Below are 21,487 nucleotides of genomic sequence, written 5' to 3'. Positions count from 1 at the left end.
GCATTATTTAACATAATTAATCCTCTTATTTGAGAAATGTTTTTTTAATGTACATCTCTGCGCTGTGGATTGACTGGTGGGAGTTGATACTTTTTTTTACTCAGGTGAAGGCTGCGTGTTTTTTTGGTAGCAGCAGAGGGACACAGGAATGTGATTGTTCTAGGAAGTGTTAATAATTTCATGATTTCAATAATTTGTAATAAAGAGACCGAGTTTGGGGAAGAAGACGGCGGTTGTCCTTTTTTTCTATCTCTGACGCTGTTCGTCTTTACAGGCTCTCCGTCAGGATCAAAGGGGAAGCAGAAATTCACCGCAGGAAGAAAAATAAAAAAAAAATAAAAAAAATAAACATCATTTGTTACAACTGTCCATCATATGCTGAGACGTGTAACAAACTGTGGGGGCTCGTCCGGGATCTCTCCTCATCAAAAATATTGGGAGTAGATCCAGAGATACCAGAACCACGTGACCAAGGTGACCGCTGAAGACCAGGAGTCAACCCGTGGGTGTCCAGATTGGAAGATCAGTGTGGGAAGGAACCGCGATCCTCCACTGGAACTGCACTGCTGATCCTGAGGTCAATGTATGCTGATCACCAAGGAGCCACATTGCCGATTCAGAAGACAACGCACTCTAGCTGCAGCTGAGCCACGTTGCTGATCCAGAGGACAACGTACTCTAATTAAAGCTAAGCCAAGTTGTTGATCCCGAGGACATCGTACGCTATCTTCAGAGGAGTCAACTCATCAATTTGGAGGACAGCGTGTAATTTATCAGAGGACTGAACTGGAGGACCGAGCTGTAGGAGAACCAGACACCATGGCAGAGGTTCGCAAAGAGTTAATATGGAACATCAAGAAACAACTTTTCAAACTCCCAAGCGACAACGTTTATCAGGTGGCAAAAGACATTGCTACTGTTAGCCAGCATGGAGGTGAACTGGACCCAAACAATGAAGAAAGCTGCATGGACTTTGTCATTTCCTTTTTGCAGTCTGATGCCTTACTCGAGCGGGAAGACAAAGGTATGGGTTGGTTGCTGGATTTGAATGATTTGATATATAAGCTAATGAATGCTGATGCTACTGATAATTTTGGAGCGAGTGTGTTAGATGATGTTTGTGCACATATTAAACCTAGTCACACTCAGTCTGTAACAATCAAACACTCCACATCACAACCCCATGCTCACTTTAACAGTACAGTCATACAGTCCCAGCCTGACTCTATTACCCAACCCAACACAAAAATGGGGTCGGTAGAAGGACTGAGGCAGCTGTATGAAGAACTGGGTGAGAAACTCCGACAGTATGAATCTAGTGTGACCCCACCAATTCCAGTTTCTCTCCACCAAGTTGAGTCAGAGTTATATAACAGACCACAAATGACCCGGATCAACCTGTGTGTCTGAAGGACCTCTCCTACCTTCAGCGCAAAGATTTCAAAGTACATGGTGGTCAGGTTGGAGATCAGAACTCTGACTTAAGCTACAACAACATCAGTAAACAAATTGATGAGGGAGTAAAAGAGGGTTTTACAGAGGCAGAAGTGGTCAGGGGGGTGTTGAGGATCATAAAACCAGGAGCCTTTAAAGACATGCTTGTAAACAAAGACTCAATTACTGTATCTGAGCTCAAAGGCTTCCTCAGGTCCCACCTTGGTGAGAAAGCATCAACTGAGATGTTCCAGGAATTGATGTGTGCCAGGCAATCAGACCAAGAACCACCTCAACAGTTCCTGTACCGCATGATTGGGCTAAAACAGAAACTCCTTTTTCAAACTCGACACACCAGTACAGACATCACATATGACCCCAAGACCATCCAAAAAGTCTTTCTCCATACTATATACCAGGGTTTAGGAACGAAACATGCAGACCTCCGACAGAGACTGAGGCCCCTGATTGCAAACAGTCAAGTTACAGATGAGGAAATCCTCAGCCAAGTCATGAAAATCATGAGTGATGAGAATGAGCACCAACGCAGACTGGGCCAACTCCCTAGACAAAAGACAACACAAGCACACAGTACCAAAGTTGAAACAGGAGGTGATTACAACAAGTCACAAGACGCAGCAGCAGACAGTAAGAATCTCCAGACAATAGGACAGCTCAGTGCTCAAGTTGAAGCCTTGACTCAGATGGTGGCTTCATTGATGGACCTGCATACAGCTAACCCACAAGTGTCCCTGCCTCTAACTAGGTCAGCCCATATGCAACCACACCCTCCCTACCAACCATCCTCAAGCAGGCGGCCACAACCTCTGTTGAGACAACCCACAGCTCAGATGAGGGGCAGGATGGCTCGTTGCCCTGGGTGTACTGAGCAGAACTCACAGGAGTGTAACCATTGCTTTACATGTGGAGAAGCAGGGCACAGGGCGATTGGGTGTTTGAAGCGAGTCAAGCCGCAGGGAAACGGGACTCGGTCTCTGATGAGGGACACCCAGAGACCGGTGAGCAATTCCAGTCCCGACCAGTAGATCAAGCTTCAAGTCAAATAGCAAGACGCCTCCAACGAAGACAACGTCAGGAGCCTCATACACCTCTCGGCCAGAGAACAGTCGCCTGTAAAGCACCCCTGGTTGGAAAGAAAAGCCTGCTGAAATGCCTGCTTGGTGGCTACCCAATTACAGCCCTATTTGATTCAGGGTCACAAGTGAGTATAATCGACCAAGAATGGGCTGCCACTCACATCTCAAATTGTACTGTGAGACCCCTTTCTGAGCTATTAGAGGAGGAACTCAGTGTCTATGCAGTTACAGGCCATTCAGTGCCGTACAGTGGATGGGTAGAGCTCACTGTCAACTTAGCAGGAAACGATGACCCCAACCTGACCATACAGGCTCCTTTTCTTGTCAGTCAGCTGCCCCTGCCCCAGCCCCTTCTTGGTGCCAATGTACTGGAGGAGATCATTAAAAGAAAGGAGTCCTCGGGTGAGGCGGTTGCCACAGTGGTCAGTCTCCTCCGTGATGCATTTGGGATAGAGGAGGAGCAGGTGGAGGCCATTGTGAGTTTCATCCAGGTGCCTCCCAGGGCATATGACGATCCAGTCACAATAAGGGTGGGTAGAGACCACACTATTATTCCCCCTGGCAGAACAGCTCATGTGTGGTGCAGGGTACCCCAAATTTTAACATCTTTGACCCTTTTGTCCTATATGAGCCTGCAGAGGGGAGCACTGCTTTAGGACACTTGGGTGTGGGGGAGGGCCTCTTAAAAGTCAATGAGGCCAGGCGACCATATGTTAAAGTGCCCATCTCCAATCACTCAAAACATGAGGTCATCCTACCCAAAAGAACTCCTCTGGGAACCATCCAACATGTCATAAAGGTCCTGGAGACCAACACTCCAGGGTCCCACAAAAAAGAAATGGCTGCAGTTAGGGTCAATGGAGTTGCATCCTCCAGCAGCTCTCTAACTGACTCCTGGCTCCCTCCTGTCGAGGTCAGTCACCTAAGCCTCGAAGAACAACAGGTGGTAAAGGAAGTGCTCTGTGAGGAGTGTGGAGCCTTCTCCCGTGATGGTGATGACATTGGATGCATCCCTTCTCTGCAGATGGAAATTAGGACTAAGGATGATATCCCAGTCCAAAGAGCCTACGCATCCATTCCAAAGCCACTCTACAAAGAAGTGAAGGAGTACATCCAGGAACTTCTGGTTAAAGGTTGGATTGTGAAATCTCAGTCACCATACGCAGCCCCTGTCATATGTGTCAGAAAGAAAGATGGGTCCTTACGACTTTGTGTCGACTACCGGCTCCTCAACAACAAAACTGTACCTGACCGCCACCCCCTCCCTAGAATCCAAGATCTCACTGACTCCCTGGGAGGATACGCTTGGTTCTCGATTCTGGACCAAGGGAAAGCGTACCATCAAGGCTTTATTGCCGAAGGGTCAAGGTACCTGACTGCGTTCACAACCCCATGGGGCCTGTATGAGTGGGTCCGAATACCGTTTGGGTTGTCGAATGCACCGGCAGCTTTTCAAAGGAGCATGGAGGGGATGCTTGACGAGCTGAGAGATGAGTGCTGCATCCCGTACCTCGATGATGTTTTGTGCTTCTCCAGATCATTCGAAGAGCATGTGCAGGTGTTACGCAAAGTCCTCCAAGCCTTGCAGCGCCATGGTGTAAAGTTGAAGCCAGAGAAATGCGAGCTCTTTCGCAAGGAGGTCAGGTACGTTGGCCGGTTGGTGTCGGCAGATGGAGTAAGGATGGACCCTAAAGATTTTGAAGCAGTACAAACACTGAAACACAAGACACCACAAACAGTTGGGGACATCAGGCAAATGCTCGGGTTCCTGAGCTATTACAGAACATATGTGCAGGATTTTTCACGTATAGCCAAGCCCCTGTATGACCTGCTCCAGTCAAAGGCCGACACCTCTCAGCTTAAATTGCCACGGGGAAAAACAAAAGGCCACCAGCAGTCCTCTCGAACCCCAATAGAGTGGACCAAAGAACATCAACAGGTCCTTGAGCAGCTCATTGACCGATTGACCAAACCCCCAGTGCTGGCGTACCCTGATTTCGACCGCCCTTTCACACTTCACACTGATGCCTCCCAAAAGGGCCTGGGTGCGGTTCTCTATCAAGTTCAGGATGGAAAAATGAGGGTGATTGGATATGGGTCACGCACACTGACGCCAGCGGAACAGAATTATCACCTACACAGTGGCAAACTCGAATTCCTGGCATTGAAGTGGGCGATTTGTGACAAGTTCCGTGATTATCTGTTCTATGCCACACATTTTACAGTCTTCACGGACAACAACCCACTCACATACATCCTGAGCACTGCCAAGCTTAATGCAGTGGGTCACCGGTGGGTGGGGCAGTTGGCTGACTTCCACTTCGACATCAAATATCGACCAGGTAAAACTGCCATTGATGCTGACACCTTGTCGCGATGGCCCCTGGATATAGACACTTTTATGGCTGAATGCTCTGAAGAACTATCAGAGGACACAGTCTGTGCTGCATGGGAAGGAAGTCGGAGAGCTCAACAGAGAGATGTGGCCTGGGTGGCAGCCCTCAACTTGTCACATCCTTGCCAACCCCAGTTCGAGGGTCTGCAGACAGTCAGTCACGATGAGTTGGTGAGGGAACAAAGGAAAGACCCCGCCATTGGGAAAGTTGTGGAGTTGAAACAACAAGACAAACCACTAACAGAGGATGAAAGAAATAAAGTTGATGGACACACGAGGAGGCTGCTGCGAGAGTGGGGCAAATTATACCTGGAGGATGATCTGCTCTACAGAAAGACTGCGAGTCGACAGCAACTGGTTCTGCCCGCCACATATAAACAAACAGTTCTGACTCACCTCCACAACAACCTGAGTCATGTCGGCGTTGAAAAAGTGCTGAGCTTGGCAAGGGAGCGATTCTACTGGCCTTTCATGAAAAGCGATATAGAGGACTACATCACCAGGAAATGCTCTTGCATCAAACAGAAGAAACCAGTTACAAATGAAAGAGCCCCAATGGGAAGTATTACATCGACTTCACCCCTTGAGCTGCTATGCATCGATTTCCTTCACTTGGAAGCCAGCAGGGGTGGGTACGAGTACATCCTGGTTGTTATTGACCACTTTACCAGGTTTGCCCAAGCCTATCCCACCAAGAACAAGGCAGGTAAGACGGCAGCCGACCGACTTTTCAATGATTTCATCCCGAGATTTGGGTACCCGGCCAAACTCCATCATGACCAGGGTCGGGAGTTCGAAAATGACCTCTTTAAAAATCTCAGACGATTAGCTGGTGTGGCCCATTCAAGAACCTCCCCATATCATCCCCAGGGCAACCCGGCCGAACGACTAAATCGTACCTTACTGCAGATGCTCCGGACTCTGGGGGAGAAAGAGAAAGAGAACTGGAAGGATCACCTACCTCATGTGCTCCATGCCTACAACTGTACAAAGCATGAGGCCACAGGGTTCTCCCCGTACTATCTGTTGTATGGTAGACATCCTCGCCTCCCTGTTGACATCCTCTTTGGTCTCATAACAGACCAGGAGGCCGAACTCAAAGAGCCAAATGGATATGCCGAGAGGTGGGCTCGAAAAATGACTGAGGCATATCAGATAGCCAATGCAAACAGCCAACAATCCAGCATAAAGGGAAAGACATACTATGACAAGAAGAGCAGAGGTGTCGTCCTTCAGCCTGGGGACAGAGTACTGGTACGCAATCTCGGTGAACGTGGGGGCCCCGGAAAGCTGAGAAACTACTGGGAGCAGCAGATCTTCATCGTCAGAGAGCAGGTGGGTGACAACCCTGTCTATAAAGTCAGCCCTGAGCGAGGAGGTCGGCCAGTTCGCACTCTACACCGAAACCTACTGTTACAGGTAAACAACTTACCTATAGAGCCAGTCCAGAACCCGACCACAAGTACAGCAGAGTCACAAAGGAAAGCCAAAAAGAGTTCAAACGACCTTCAGGCCAGACATGCTGTACTGCACTCAAACACAGATGACTCTGACGAAGAGGAGGATGGGGGAAAACCTCGTTACTGGCTTCGAATACCTGTGGAGAGACCCAAACCAAACTTTCACTCACCTGATCAAAATACTGCAGACGCTTTCCAAGAGATAGCTGAAGAGAATAAAACCAGTTTGATGGAAGCAATCCCAACCGAACCTGGACAGGAAGGAGAGTGTGTCAGAAGTGGAAGGCGGGGGTCAAGCAGTGGAGATGGACAATATGTTGAGGAGCTTCAGTCCACATTCCTGGAGGACATACATTCTGCCCCTCAAGAGGACAATACTCCAGCACCTGACGCGGAACACCCCGTCCCCCTGAGACGGTCTACAAGAGAAAGACAGCCAAGACATATGTTCACTTACCCGACTCTGGGTCAACCAGTGTACCAGTGCCCCATTGTGAATGCAGTTGGGACCCAACCAATGCAGTGTATGTACCAGTGTCTCTCCTCCCCTTACTTCTATCCTATCCAACCACCACCCATTAGCCCTTACCCTTACCTACCTGTTATGTATCCAACACACTGTAGATAGAACATCTGGGAAAGATTGTTACATACCTGAAGCACACATACGTCATACACTGCATACTCACCTGGAGCGACCTGCAACACACAACACTACATATTTTTATTTTGCAATGTTTTGAAAAAAAAATTATGTTCAGTCAAGTTATTTTGGGGACTAAGTGTCAGGGGCCACCTTTGTTTGTTGGGGAGTGTGTGATACACCACAAAGTGAGAAAATTTAATTATCACTCCAGACCAAATTACCCTGTTAAATAGAAAAAAAAGTAACCAAGGTTCGGGCAACGTCTCACCAGGAGACCGGAAGTGAGGAGCCCCGCCCCCTGCTCTTCAGACCGAGTTTGGGGAAGAAGACGGCGGTTGTCCTTTTTTTCTATCTCTGACGCTGTTCGTCTTTACAGGTTAGTAATGAGAAACTGGTGAAGGCTGCCCCCCCGATAAAAATGTGGAGTAACAAGGTATATTTGGATAGGATTTGTAATTTGATAGATGTGCTGAAACATTGAAAAAAAAAGGATTTGTTAGCTACATTTTGGCTACAACGGTCAACTAACGGTCGTTCTGAAGATCGCTACATGTATCTTTTAGCTCCGTTCCATTCCCCGAACAAACATAGGTACCTTGACATACATTGTGTTGTTTTATCTGTTAAAAGTGAATTATTATTAGTAGTATTATTATTATAGACGTTACTTTTTCTCCCTTTCTATGTAATAAATTAAACTGTAGTTATTCAGTCGGTGAATAGTTAGTCAAAAGAGATTAGAGCTTAATGTTTCGTTCATTATAACATCTCGATCTTGCATTATTTAACATAATTAATCCTCTTATTTGAGAAATGTTTTTTTTAATGTACATCTCTGCGCTGTGGATTGACTGGTGGGAGTTGATACTTTTTTTTTACTCAGGTGAAGGCTGCGTGTTTTTTTGGTAGCAGCAGAGGGACACAGGAATGTGATTGTTCTAGGAAGTGTTAATAATTTCATGATTTCAATAATTTGTAATAAAGAGACCGAGTTTGGGGAAGAAGACGGCGGTTGTCCTTTTTTTCTATCTCTGACGCTGTTCGTCTTTACAGGCTCTCCGTCAGGATCAAAGGGGAAGCAGAAATTCACCGCAGGAAGAAAAATAAAAAAAAATAAAAAAAATAAACATCATTTGTTACAACTGTCCATCATATGCTGAGACGTGTAACATACACAAACACAATCCGAGCAGCGGCAGAAGTATGAAGGAACCCCTGCAGTGCAAAGTGCTGTTGTGAAAAGTTAATACAGGACTATGCAAGAAATGAAACATGATTTTTCCTAGATGGTTACGTGACTGACAAAATGTTAGAATCCTAGTTGCTCCCTTGTGTCAGCAAAACCAAAAGAATCAAGCTTAGACTTAAATAAGGAATAAATAAACTAAACTGAATCTACTAAAAATTGTTAAAATAGAACAAGTGAAGATTTTGGACTATCAGATTTGTCTCTGGTATTTTAAATGAATTGTAGAATTGTAGACGAAAAAGAAAAAAGAAAAAAAGCTTGCTTTTCCATAGCAGTAGATTTTGGTTATGGTGTTAAACCCTGAAACAAACATTACATTCAGCTTTCACCAATGCAGTGCTGTCATTTTGTGGATTTTGTGATTTTCATCAGACCAAAGATAAGCACATTTGACGTAAACAGCAGAAGAGGTTCAGATTTAGTGTCTTTTTGTTAAATGCATATTCCTTCACATGTGTAAGTCTTATTTGCAAAGCTCCTATGTAACACAAAAAGCTCACAGTTGTGTACTTCTCTCTGTCTTCATGTAGCAGGTTTCCTTATGGTTCTTATTTCTAAAAGTGGAACAGGAAGCAAGGCTTAAGGGAGGTGACCCTGAGCTATTCCTATGGTAACACAGCTTTGGGCCTGAACTCCTGGAGGATGTCCCATGATGCATTCACTGTGTTAGTCTAGCTGTTTTATTAATCTCCAATTGCAAATATCAGGGGTCTACAGCTTTTCTTTTGTTTGTCTCTTTGATCTGATTTGTCAAACAACCTGCAAAGGGTGAAGACGTGTTTCATGTTACATCTACTTCTGTTTTATCACCTTTTTTATTATTTAAACTCAATTCTACCTCTCAAAATTATTCCATGAAAACTATTGTGGTGAATTGTTGTCACTATACTAGAAACCTGAACCACAATTTAAGTTCATAAATCTACTTCTCACCCACCAACTGCAAGTCTTTTTTTGTTTATTTTGCGAATTCTCTGCTGCAAAATAGGTCAATCTCAGTCAGAACGGATAGAGAGTCCCTGTGAATATCCATTTTGAAGTCTTGCCACATATTTTATATTGGATTTAGGTCTCTACTTTGACTGGGCCATTTTAACATATAATTATGTTTTAAACTGATCTGTTCCTTTGGAAGCCCGGGTGTATGTTTTGGATTGTTATCTTGCTGGAAGGTGAACGTCAACAACAGTCTTAATTTTCTTTTGACAGCTTCTAACAGGTTTTTCTCCAGAACTGCTTGATATTTGGCTCAATTTCTCCCAAAATTACCAGAGACCTATTGGCTGCTTCTCTGATTATAAAATGTAATGTTTTGTAAGGTTTAGTTCATGAAATATCTGAAGATTTAGATCTTTGTGAAAGCAAAACAGGTCCATCATGGGGTTTTTCTTTTCATTCCTTCTAAGATATAAACATAAGCTTTCCTATATAAAGAAAAGAAAGAATGAAAACATACATCCAAACTATTAGGACTATTTTTGAGTTATTTTCACGGGGTAATAAAGTCGTCTGACAATTTTGATTGTGTCTTTTTCACTTTGGCAGTCTGCATGGTTAACTAAGGGTCGTTACCATATGCAGTCCCATCTCCATCTTACATAAACAAACATGATCAGTTCATGTTGATCGATGTTCAACCAGTTTCTCTACTAAAGAGTGAAGGGTGTAGAAACACATTTTCACTGAAGTTCTTTAAATGTGTATATATATTTTAAATTGACATTTGTTGTCACTATGACTGAATACAAAACAGACCAGGGTGTATTTGCTAATTTATTGTGATGGGACGCAATATTTAATGTGAGGGAATGCAAAAGAAAGAAAAAAAATCTCCATGTCCCCTGGGGGGCTCCGTAGATAGAATGTAAGAAAATAAAATAAAAACTCAAGTGGTGTGAATGGTTTTGCCAAGCCTCTGTACCTTTATATAAGAAAATCTCCGCAAAAATCACTCGTTAGCCTCAAGTTACTTTGTTTTTTGTGAGAAAGACGACCAGATTCTCAAATCCCCCTCCCCTGATCATTGAGATTCAGTACATGTACTAGACATTCCAGTGCACTCAGGCAGGTTTAAAGCAGCTACTCACTTTCCAGGTATCCTGTACTACATCACACGCTTTATTTAGTTTTCTTTCTGCCTCGAACACCTGCTTACAGGTTGAAGCGCCGGCCTTGTCAAACATTATTAAGCCATCCAGAGGCTTTTGGGTCATTAGAACCACATTAACCGTGCAATGAAGTGAAGTTTGAGTGTAATTTATGTAGGGACGGGGTACACCTGGACCAAACCCAAAGTGCCAAAGATTCTATCCTCAGGTTTTTATGTCTAGATGCCAGAACCTGAATATGAAAGAACACAGACATTGTTTTGTTGTTGTTGTCGTTTTTTGGTTGAGGCATTGCATGTTTGGACAGTTACTCCATCTGGTTTTGAATGCTGTGCAAATGGAAGGGTTTTTGCTTTTACTTTTATACTTTTGGAGAGTTGTTATGACTGGTAACTGGCAGTAACATACTGTTTTTACAAAAGGGAGAAGTTGATTAGAAACTCAAAAGGTCAAATAATACCTGAACTATGACCCCAAATCCCAGAAGAGTTGAAAAGGAGGCTTCGCAGATGCAAGGAGTTCAAATAATATCTTCCACCAATCATAATAGGCAAAGTTCATCTCCCTGACAACAACATTCTCTTTGCCTGGCTTGCCAGAGATTTAAGGAGGAGCAAATGAGGTGGATTGGCAGTGTTCAATTTAATTGAACTGAATTGTGGAGTTGCCACTTCACAAATTTAGTCTCATCACTAAGGTAAACATGCTAATCAAATCACATAAACTCAAGGCATGCATGTGGGCTTGCAGATAACATCTCTCACTGTAGTTATCTGATACAGTTTGTTATGATATAAACAAAGTCCACCATAGCTGGTGATTTATTACTTAACAACTAGCAGAAAGTCAACAAACAGTAGAAAAGTCTAGAAAATAATAAATTAGCTGGAACAACAAATGATGTCCAAATAATAAAATGGGCAGGAGCAGGCGAGGGGATGACAGATAAACGAACAAATGGATGAAAACAAGCTTAATGATGTGTGACAGGTGACTTACTGCTCTCTAGAGTAACAAAATAAAACCACCTGAAACCCAGATCATTCAATAGATATGTGTAGTGAGGATTTATTTGAAGGTTTCTCACCATTCATTCTTGTTTATCCTTTTTTTTTTGTTACCACAACAGGATAATTCTCCTCTGATTGCCAATCAGAACTGCATGCTGGCAATTCTGATTTCCAACCAGCTACAAAAATATTTTTTATAGATATATATTCGGCAGCTCACCATAAAACAACATGGGGTACATGCTGCTATGACAGAGCGAAAATTAAGAGAGGAAAGTCAGCTATTTTTACTTAAAATAACAAAAAATTAGTTTTCAAATTATGATGACGCCTAAGCCCAACACCTGACTTAGAATATTAATTGGATATTGGTACTTTAACTAGACTACTGACAATATGTCATTCCTGTTTTACACAAACCTCATATTGGTTCAAAAATCAAAGTTTTTTTTCCCCTGAAAAATCACTAATTTGCAATTGTGAAATCTTAAGAAGTCAAATATTAACCTTTGGGATGGCCAATCTCTCGGGTCTTTCTGGCCCATCCTCTGAGTCGGAGCAGGCGTGGGGGTCTGTGGGGATGCGGGGCCGATGGAGCGGCTGGATGTTGATCTGGGTGCTGAGGAGGTTGCTGACAGCTTTCAGAGAGCTGCAGGTGTTCGGAGGCAGGGAGGGGTCGGCCAGCAGGTCTGAGATCATGCCGTGGGCTTCTCCCATCACCGCGATGTCCACCACCACGCTGGTGCCCAAGGACTGGAAGGAAGAGGGAAAAATAAGTTGTTTGATGCTTATTTAGGTATTAAAAGGCAATGAGTTTATCTGCAAACTCTGAATCAGAGCGCCTGTGTGTGTTTGTCTTCCACCAGTCCAACAAGCACAGTTGTATCTTGCTTACTGTGTCATTACATGGTAGCGGTAGGTTAGTGAAGAACAAATAAAGACAGCATCAGCAGATATCCAGTACCTTCATGGAAATAACTATATATCCAAATCCCTCAACAGCGCCCCCACCCTGCAATTGCTGTTATAGACTCAGATTCTATCAAAGGTCAGCTATTTGTTGTCTTTGTAAACTATTCCCGCTTTAGTCTGTGCTAATCAGACTAGCTTTTTAGCTTTTACGTCCTCACATCATATACTATCTTATAATAATGAAGATAAGTTTTAGCAGAAATTCATTGGTCACTGTTTCTGGACATGGTAATGGTAGGGCATTGTTCCTCCTCACGTAGTTAGTCAACAAAAAAAAAGAAAAAAAAACAGTTATATGTAAGTATAATTATTTTAATTCTTTTCACTTGCAAATATGCTTATCTTTGATTCATTTGTAGAGATGTGGAAGGACGGATGTAAAAAGTGCTGGAACAATTCTAAGTAATGTAAATTTTCACTTTGCATGAAAGGTCAGTTTGCCCCGTCTTATTCTGATTCTACATGTCTGCACTTTCACATCAACAGTAGCAAAATGACATTTGAGAATTTCAGAGATCTCTTTCAGTTTCTTGCTCTTCTGTGGGCTTTCAGACTCTTTCTTGTACAGTAGGATGGTAATTCCTTTGAGAATGCTTTGTATCACTCACCAGACTCATAATCAGCTATATGACATTCATTACATCACAAAAAAATAAATAAATAAATACGGTAAAATTCGGAAACCACAGCTGCCAGCATTTTACCATAAATTAGAGATTAACTCATTTATAACTGTGCAGAAGGCAGAGGAGCTAGATTTATTTGTGCCTTAAACTGTCACTATGTTACAATATAGTGAGAGTTTTAAACATTTTTTATATATATATAAACGTTACATACCCCAGCTTTAACTGTGTCCTGCATGTCTTATGTGTGTCCCTACTCCACCACACAGTTGATTCAAACGGCTTAGCATGTCATGAAGTTCTGCGGTAGTTTGCTAATGATCTGTTTATTTGATACAGATGTTGTTGAACCAGGGAAACATCTAAAACAGGACGTCAGACATATTTTAGGCTTCATGGTGTCCAAAGACTCAAGGTGTGGTGTCCAACTCTTAAATTGTCAACTAATAAATTTGTCTTTGCTTAAAGGAAAAGGACAAACTAGAGTTTTGCAGAACACACACAGTGTGATGTGGCCTCTGCTCCCCAAAAAGTCATTGAGGCATCCTGAGCGTGAACTCCACACCTCTGTCTCTCTCTGGTGTTAAAGCAGAGTGTGGGAATCAAAGAGAATCTCAAAAGTGAATGTAGAAAATGCCAAAAAAGTTTGGCACATCAGCAAATAGTTATCAAGATAACAAAAGCTTTAAATCAGTGTTTCTCAATTCTGGTCCGCTGCCCTTTTACATGCATCTCTGTTCCTGAATACCTGCTTCAAATGATTGAATTACCTCCTCTACATGCCATCAAGTGCTAAAGAATCCTGTTAGTCACCCACTTATTCAAGTCAGGCATGTGGCAGAGGGGAAAAACACCTAAAACATTCAGGGCAGTGCTGGTGCTTGAGGACCAGAAGTGAGAAAGACTGCCTTAGATTCATCAGTGATGAATAAATCTGAGGTAGCCTTTAGTTCATGGTCATGTGCATCAGCTGTTGTTTTCTGAAGGCATATTTTTATTTGTATAATAATTGTATAACTAGCTTATTGAGCACTTTAAGTTATTACTCACTTATTACAATTATTTTTTTTATGACGCAATGACTTCTACATTAATTCACATTAAATTTGGTTTCTGCCAACCATTACATGCAAGGAAAACAAAGTGAAAACAGAAAACAGAGTCTCACTAAACTGGAGATTAGAAATCAATTACAAAACTTTGATTGGTACACCTCGACAGGAACTGTTTATATTTCTTAAAAAAACAACAACAACAAAAAAAAAAACCAAAAGCTTTAATTAATTAATGAAAATGTTCACTTATTTATCTCGGCTAAAAAGGGCATCGCGCCAAGCTTATGAAACTCAGAAATCAAAGCCTGTTTTCCCCTCTCCACTTCTGCTCTCTTCCTGTATCTCTCCGCCGCTCTGCGCCAGCTTTTGAAGCGAATGGGCTCACATGATCAGTACATCCATAAGCCTCCGATCTCCCATCTGTCTGCCCCCCCGAGGCTACGAGGCTCAGCGACTGGCAACAGTCTCTGCTCTTGTCACTTGCTTTGTATGAGCTCCAAACTTCTCCACTGCCTTTGTAATGTCAGTTGTAATTTTTACATTTTTTTTCCCCCTCTCAAAGTGCAAGTTGGGTACCTCCTCTCACGTCCCCGTAAAGCATAAAAATTGCGTGAAGAGGAGCAAAAGGGAGATACAAAAAAGATTAAAGAACCAGAACCGCCCAAAGTTTCTCCAGACAAGACGAGACATAATTCTCCAAGTTACCTTTCACATGCAGGCTGTGGAAACTATAATCTGATGCTGGAACTATGTCGTTTCTTAGAAAAGCTTGGGTCTTTGTGTGCGCGCGCACACGCAGTGCATGTGTCACCTCAACCCGAACAAAATCCATTAGACCACTCCAGAGCTTTATGACATCCTGCTATTGTGACATTCACCTATTACCTGGCAGTAATGGACTCTGTGCAGCTAATGTCATAGAGGAAGTGGGATACTAGGATGAATTTATGTGTGTCTACAGACACCTGCCCACTCGCGCTCAAAGATTTGGGTGTTGCCGCTGTTTTACGACACTTTTCCTGCCGTTCTCGGATGTTACGCTACCCCGTTTTTAACATCTAAATCAGCCTGTAGTAGAGGTGTGTCCCATTTTGTCAGTGCTTTCAGAACAACATGCAGCTGACTGAGAGCCGCCGAGCACTGCTCTGGTAGTCACAGTTGAGAGAGAAGACGAGGGAGAAGGTTATTGATTCCTCCCAGCATAAAGACCCACAGGATACAGCAGGGGGAGTGATGGTCAATGAGTGAATCAACAGTGGGGGCTGTGTATGCGTGTGTGTGTTTGTGTGTGTTTGTGTGTTTGCGTGCACGCACAGGCATGAATGTACCAGGGGTGCCTCTTGGGACCAGCCCTGTCAGACTTTCAGGGTAATACAGTGCATGCTGCACGCAGAAAGATGGGTCATAATCCCACAACAAAAGACGGTGCACTGTAACAGAAGACAATATCAAACCCTGGCCTCTGAGGTGCATAGATAAAGGAAATAAGATTTGTGCATATCAGGCTACTAAGAATAGAACAGCTGATATGGATCTTTTGTCAAGCTACAGCAACAACATCAAGAGGTACATCAGAGATGATTTACAGTAGAGTCAGTGTTTCCTTGTCAAACTAGTACAGAGAGTCTCAAAAGGTAATGAAAAAACCATATACTTCGAATAAAAATCTACAATCTATCATCTGTTTTAGATTATATTTAATTGAAGAAAAAATGGAACTTTAAAGGTTATTATCAATCTTCTCAATAATCACTGAAAGAAAATCTGTCAAATCCCTCGCTCAAACCCCTCTTACAATCGCTGCTTTTTACACGTTTCCACTGGTATTTTAATAGCTTATTTTTTGGAGATGAGCTCCGAGTATTTAAGGCTGGAAAGCCTCCCTGCAGTCATCCTCATATTTAGGTCTGTCCATGGATTCTCTATCTGATTCGAGACAGGCCTCTGACTGGGCCACTAAAAAAGGTTAAAATTACTTCCAGTTAAAAGAAATATGTGAGTAAAATTAAACCTAAACATCTCATTGTTCTCTTGACAACAGCCCATAAATTCTCTGAGGTTCAAGTCAGGGGAAATGGCTGGCCAATGAAGGACAGGAACGCCACTGTCATTGAAGCAGCTTTTAGTACCGATGGCTGTGTGGGCAGGTGCCAAGTCCTGCTGGAAAATATAATCATCTTCTCCATACAGTTTATCAGCAGAGGGAAGCATGGAGTATGCTAAGATTTTCTGGTAGTTGGCTGCACCGATTGTTGACAGTGGAGCAACACCAGCAGATGACACGGCACCCCAAACCATCACTGACTGTGGACTGAAAAGCAATGTGGATTCTGTGCCACCCCACTCTTCCTCCAGCCCCTGGGACTTTGATTTCCTTTCCAAATGAAATGAAGAATTTACTTCCATCTGAAACCAGGACTTTGGACCACCGCACAACAGTCCAGCTCCTTTTCTCCTTAGCTCAGGTTAAGACGCCTCTGACATGGTCAAGGACCAGTTTTTGACCGCAATGACGGTGTTGGATTTTGAACCAGACGTGCACAACTTCAGTCCAGATCTAATAGAAACAGGGGAAAAAAATCTCCTTAATTTAGCACCAAGTGTAAGCAGATGCCAACTTTAGCATTGCTAGCAGAAAACATTCAGCTAGCCATTGTTGCCACTTACAAACTCTTGTCTTGTCTGTCACTCTATCAGACAAGATTGTCACTGATTAATTTTTCTAAATTAGATAAATGATTTTAAAGTGGCAGAGATTCTTGTTATTCTTTTAGTTTTAGCAGATTACAGGTCGAGAACTAGTTCACATCCTACTTCAAAATAAAACATCAAATACTTAGTTCTTGGTATCACTTTGACAAAAATGTGCTGCTTTATCCCAAGATACTAAGCATTTAAAATGTTTCTTAGAATGACAAAATGCCTTGTGTAGGTGTTTCTGTATGATCTGCCACTGAACTGAACTATTAACTGCAGTGAATCCTTGCTGAGACTCTTAAAAAAATCCCAACTTTTGTTCAGGATTAGTTCAATTCCCAACAATCTGTAAAAGCCATTCAAGTGGTGGAGATAAAACAATCGCCTCTCACTGTGATGTGAAGCCCTGTTTATTGAGCATAACAATAATCATAATATTGATAATCAGCTTTAGTTAACTATACAAAAGCCACATTTAGATCTACTCTTTTATCAAGAGTGACCTGGCAAGATAACAGCACTGCTTACAAGTGCCAGCATTTACATTAATGCAGTGACGTTAATTTAGCTTTAAAAGTATGAAAGCACGAAATAATAAACTCAGAAAATAAAAACATGGCTATCAAAAGCAATTGCAATTGAAAATTCAAGTGTATTGGTCCTGAGCTTCTTCTCACACCTCTATGTCTTCAGCTGAAAATTGGGGGCGATATAAATATAAATTTGCAATCTTTGCCTGCCCACTAGGGTGTGCCAGGACTTTCTGCAGATGTTTCTATGCACCTGACTATGTGCAGTGAGTGCAATGCTACTTTTTTAGAAACACGCTATGAGTACATTGACTGAATTTTTGAATACGTTATCGCTTTTTGGGCCAAAAACTGCATTCTTCCCTGCTAAGGCAACAGTTGACAAACCAATGTATGTCTACTGCGGTGCTAAGATGCTAACAAGTTATCTGTGTGCCTGCTAACTTTTAACGTGGTGCGGCCTTTGGAGCGGTACACTTTGCTTGTTCAATGCATATTGCAGTTGAAGGTTGTGAGTAAATTTATTCTTGGAACGAGTGCTAAGATCTCCACTAGAAAAACGTCTCAACATTTTGTTTCTCTATATTTACGTAGAGAGTAGCAAAAACTTTAAAAGCAAAAACTTTAAGAAGTGAGGCTGGAGGAGAGTCCAGGTTCATCTTGAGTTCAAACTGACAAAGACAGTCAGAAATATGGGGAAAAAAACAATAAAACGTTTTGGTAAAGAACTGTAGCAAATTGTAGTACGCTCCTAGTGAGTTTAAAGATTGATATATTTAAGATGTTTTACAACTCTTCACCTGGGGTGCAAATTGCAGAAACATTGCACATGCTTGGTGTTTGACCATTTTAAGAGGACTTGCTCCAGAATATAAAATAAAAACATGCAAATAGATGTAAAGAACTTCTTTAGAGAAATTTCCCCTTACTTCAGGGTGAAACTCGCAGTTCAACTTTAGGGAAAATTGAACTATTAAGGTGATATTTCAGATCAAATTAATCCAGATTAGAAATTATTAAACAATAGGATAGGAGGAAAAAACGTAACCGTTCTCCATTATAAAACAGTTCTAAATAATAACGACAAAGACAATCTCTTATTTCCTTCTACAGCCTTTTTTTTTTTTTTTGCACTTTCTACTTCCTCCATCCCAGATTTCCCTCTCGACCCCGGCTCTCTCCAGAGAGGCAGTTAGGAAGTATGTAGGCAGATCAGGCAGAAAGGCAGATGGGGGGAAGCAGAGAAAGAGAGATAAAGAGAAAAGTAGTGACAGCCATGGCCAGTCAAGTGAAAAGGAGAGCAACTCAACTCCAGCTCACCAGCTGAGCTCCTCCACAGTCGAATATTGCAGTCTAGTCGCTGTAAATGTAAAACTGCAGTGGATAACATTGCTCATTTGTAGAAATTTTTGGAACTCAGGTCCTTGAGACGACTCCTCAACAAATACATCTATTGATTTATTATTAAGACTCCCGCAGTATATAGAGACACGGCTCTCTAGAGATTCTTCTGGATGTCAGGCTGAAATAATTGATATCCTACATTATAAAATTATTTTTATCTTGCATTATAAATAAATCTAACTCTGATTCACAATGAGTGAATCTGTTGTCACATCAATACACATTATTTATTTAAGTCTGAGTTAAGATTAAGACGACATGCTAACCAATGTGTGGGAAAGAGATACCATATTTTGAGGCACAGTTAATACACACACGCGCGCACGCGCGGGGCCTCATTAGACAAACTTCTTAACAAATAGGCGACCACACACCCAAGAACAATAGTGACACTGATTCCCTCAGCTCTGTCATCACTAGTTTCTCACAGGCGTAATTGACCTAAAAACTACAAGCTTAATTTAGACTCAGCTTCAAGTCGTCCCATTTAAACCATCTCTTCCTCACTGATTAGATGGCTTTCTACACACACTCCTTATACACACACACACACACACACACACGCACGCACACGCACACACACACACACACACACGCACACGCATACACGCTAAGTGAAACCAATCCCAAAAAGAGCTAACAGCGAGGTTGAAAAAAAAAAACACCATACTGAACCTGTTTGGAGAGGTGGGCATTGTCCTGATGTCGCCCCAACGTACTGGCTGAGTGCCTCCGCTGCATCATTTGTGTTTGAGCTGCCCAGTCGTGAAACTGAAACCGATTCCTTTGGATTTACACAGGACTAGGCTGCTGGCTAACTCATTAAGAAAAACATTTAAAAATAAAAGCTAAAACCAAAGCTGCAAGCTTTTAGCCCAAGCACTTCCTTGCCTCCTCCAGCTCTCCACTGACTTTCTCCTCTCTTCTCCTCTCTGACGCTTCACAAACCTCCCTCCATCCTCTCACCCGCCCCACCACTCCCATCTGCCAATTACAAGGGATCAACGATGAGGAGACCTGCAGCACTTGGAAGTCTCTTGCTCTGAAAACTACCAGGTTGCCAGGATACAACGGGACAAGGACAAAGATCAAAATGTTCATGGACCATAAAATAGTTGTTTGGGGCTCAGTTGACCACTGTTACACTGCGCCTGCTACTTGTCGAGTGTTTCCTGCATCGCCGGCTGATGCTTGACAACCAAGCAGAGACCGAGATGTGTTATTGGAAAAGTCCTTTCTGCCTCAGGAAATTGACAAAAGTCATTGATTCACAAACAGTCCATCTGATTTGGAGCAATTCCTTTCATTAAAGCTACAGCTGCATGATGACCATTGGAAAAAAACTTGCTTTATTTTAACAAGTTTGATTCATTTTGTTGTTTTTGTTTTGTAATCTGAAAAGCTTGATTTAAAATGCCAAATGACTAATCTTAAGAAATGCTACGAGTAACGTCCAGCCCAGGGATCTGCAACCTGTGACTCCATAGCCACTGCTGGTTCTTTGGTCATTCCCATGACGACTCTTAGAAACTTAAACCAAAAATGATAAAATCAACTTTTAAAAATAGCTAAAATAACAAATCATAATAGCTATTTTTTTGTTTGTTTGTTTTTCATGGAATAATTACATTTAATTTTCACAACAGAATGTCACTAAAAGTACCAGTCATTTTAATTTAGACTTTTTTTTTTTAATAGCTTTACTAGGCTGGAAACTATGTGCAAATATCAACATCCCATATAAGAAAATGTAGCCAGCATCTTTTTGAATAGATTCTCATTCATACTCCTGACCAGCATGAATGTCATTTTCATCAGGAGGAATTTGATTATTGGTCTTGATAAAAAGTCATTATACTTCGGGGCCTGACTGCATTTTATGTTACAGTATCAAGTCATGGTTTTCCTGATTTTTCCTTTTTTGCTCGTAGTTTTCCAGCATTTAAATTATGTTTGGCACATGATCAATAATGAAGGATGTGGATACATTGAAAAACCAGATCTTCATCTCCCTCCAGATTCTGAACCACACTGAGTGTAAAATTGGTTTTGTCATTTTCGCTGTCCCTCGTTCACGACACCCCTCCTCCATCAACCCATCTATTTATAAAACAAGAGCAGCCACTACTGACGGAAACACAGAAAAGGACACATCACCCATAATGCTTGAAGGCTGATCTACATACATCTCTGCTGACTCCTCTCCCACTACAACCCTGATCTGTAAGCTTTCTTTACAAGTATTTTTGTTTTCAAAGAGAAGAGTGCAATTTAATTTGATAAGCTCAATTTTGCTTTGAGAAATGTGTTAGACAAATACTTTGAGCTGCAGAAATATTTCTCCAAAAAATACAAGAGAGGTAATTTCAACATAGAGACAGAGACAGCTGCCGTTTCCTCAAGAGTGAATGCATAAGTCAAATTGACACCTGAATACAGAACACACGTCATGCAATGTGACAGCAGTACTGTAAAGTGCACACTCCTGACCTACATTTCATGTTGCTAACAGCTACTGTAGTGACAAACATTTTCTGCAAATCAAACAAAATGAGATAAAAAGCAAAGTCAATTGTTTTTAATTCATATTGCAAGATACAAATATGAAGGGTAATGAAATCCAGATCAGAAGGAGCAGTTCAGATTCAAGTGGTTTTCTGGGTGATTATGCTGACAAATCTTTTTTTGATTCTCAGGTTATTCCACAGTTGTGAAGCTGTTATGTCTCCCGCCCTGAGGTCTGTTTGCATCAGATGTGCAGATCTGAGAGCACAAACTGGAGGGTGACGAGTGAGGTTGATAAC

General features: G+C 42.1%; 1 protein-coding gene across 2 annotated transcripts in view; it reads right to left on the bottom strand.

The window, feature by feature from the left end:
- The window catches only part of LOC103474525 (cGMP-inhibited 3',5'-cyclic phosphodiesterase 3A-like), a 76,865-nt gene that overhangs the window by 27,540 nt on the left and 27,838 nt on the right, over positions 1-21,487 (bottom strand). Inside the window, exons 1-2 of one of the 2 annotated variants that reach the window (XM_008425574.3) lie at positions 19,359-19,722; positions 11,907-12,152 (exon numbers count right to left, since the gene is read on the bottom strand). In XM_008425574.3, coding sequence (XP_008423796.2) covers positions 11,907-12,152; positions 19,359-19,427 — 315 coding nt within the window. In that variant the 5' untranslated portion in view covers positions 19,428-19,722. Of the gene's footprint in view, positions 1-11,906; positions 12,153-19,358; positions 19,723-21,487 lie in introns of those variants that run through there. The other variant, XM_008425572.3, reaches the window with a different exon arrangement.

The sequence above is a fragment of the Poecilia reticulata genome, chromosome 13, assembly GCF_904066995.2.
Source record: "Poecilia reticulata chromosome 13, P_reticulata-male-v2, whole genome shotgun sequence".
In the NCBI taxonomy this organism is placed as follows: domain Eukaryota; kingdom Metazoa; phylum Chordata; class Actinopteri; order Cyprinodontiformes; family Poeciliidae; genus Poecilia; species Poecilia reticulata.
Note: the sequence above shows the minus strand (reverse complement) of the source record. Positions and strands in the feature narration are given on the sequence as shown.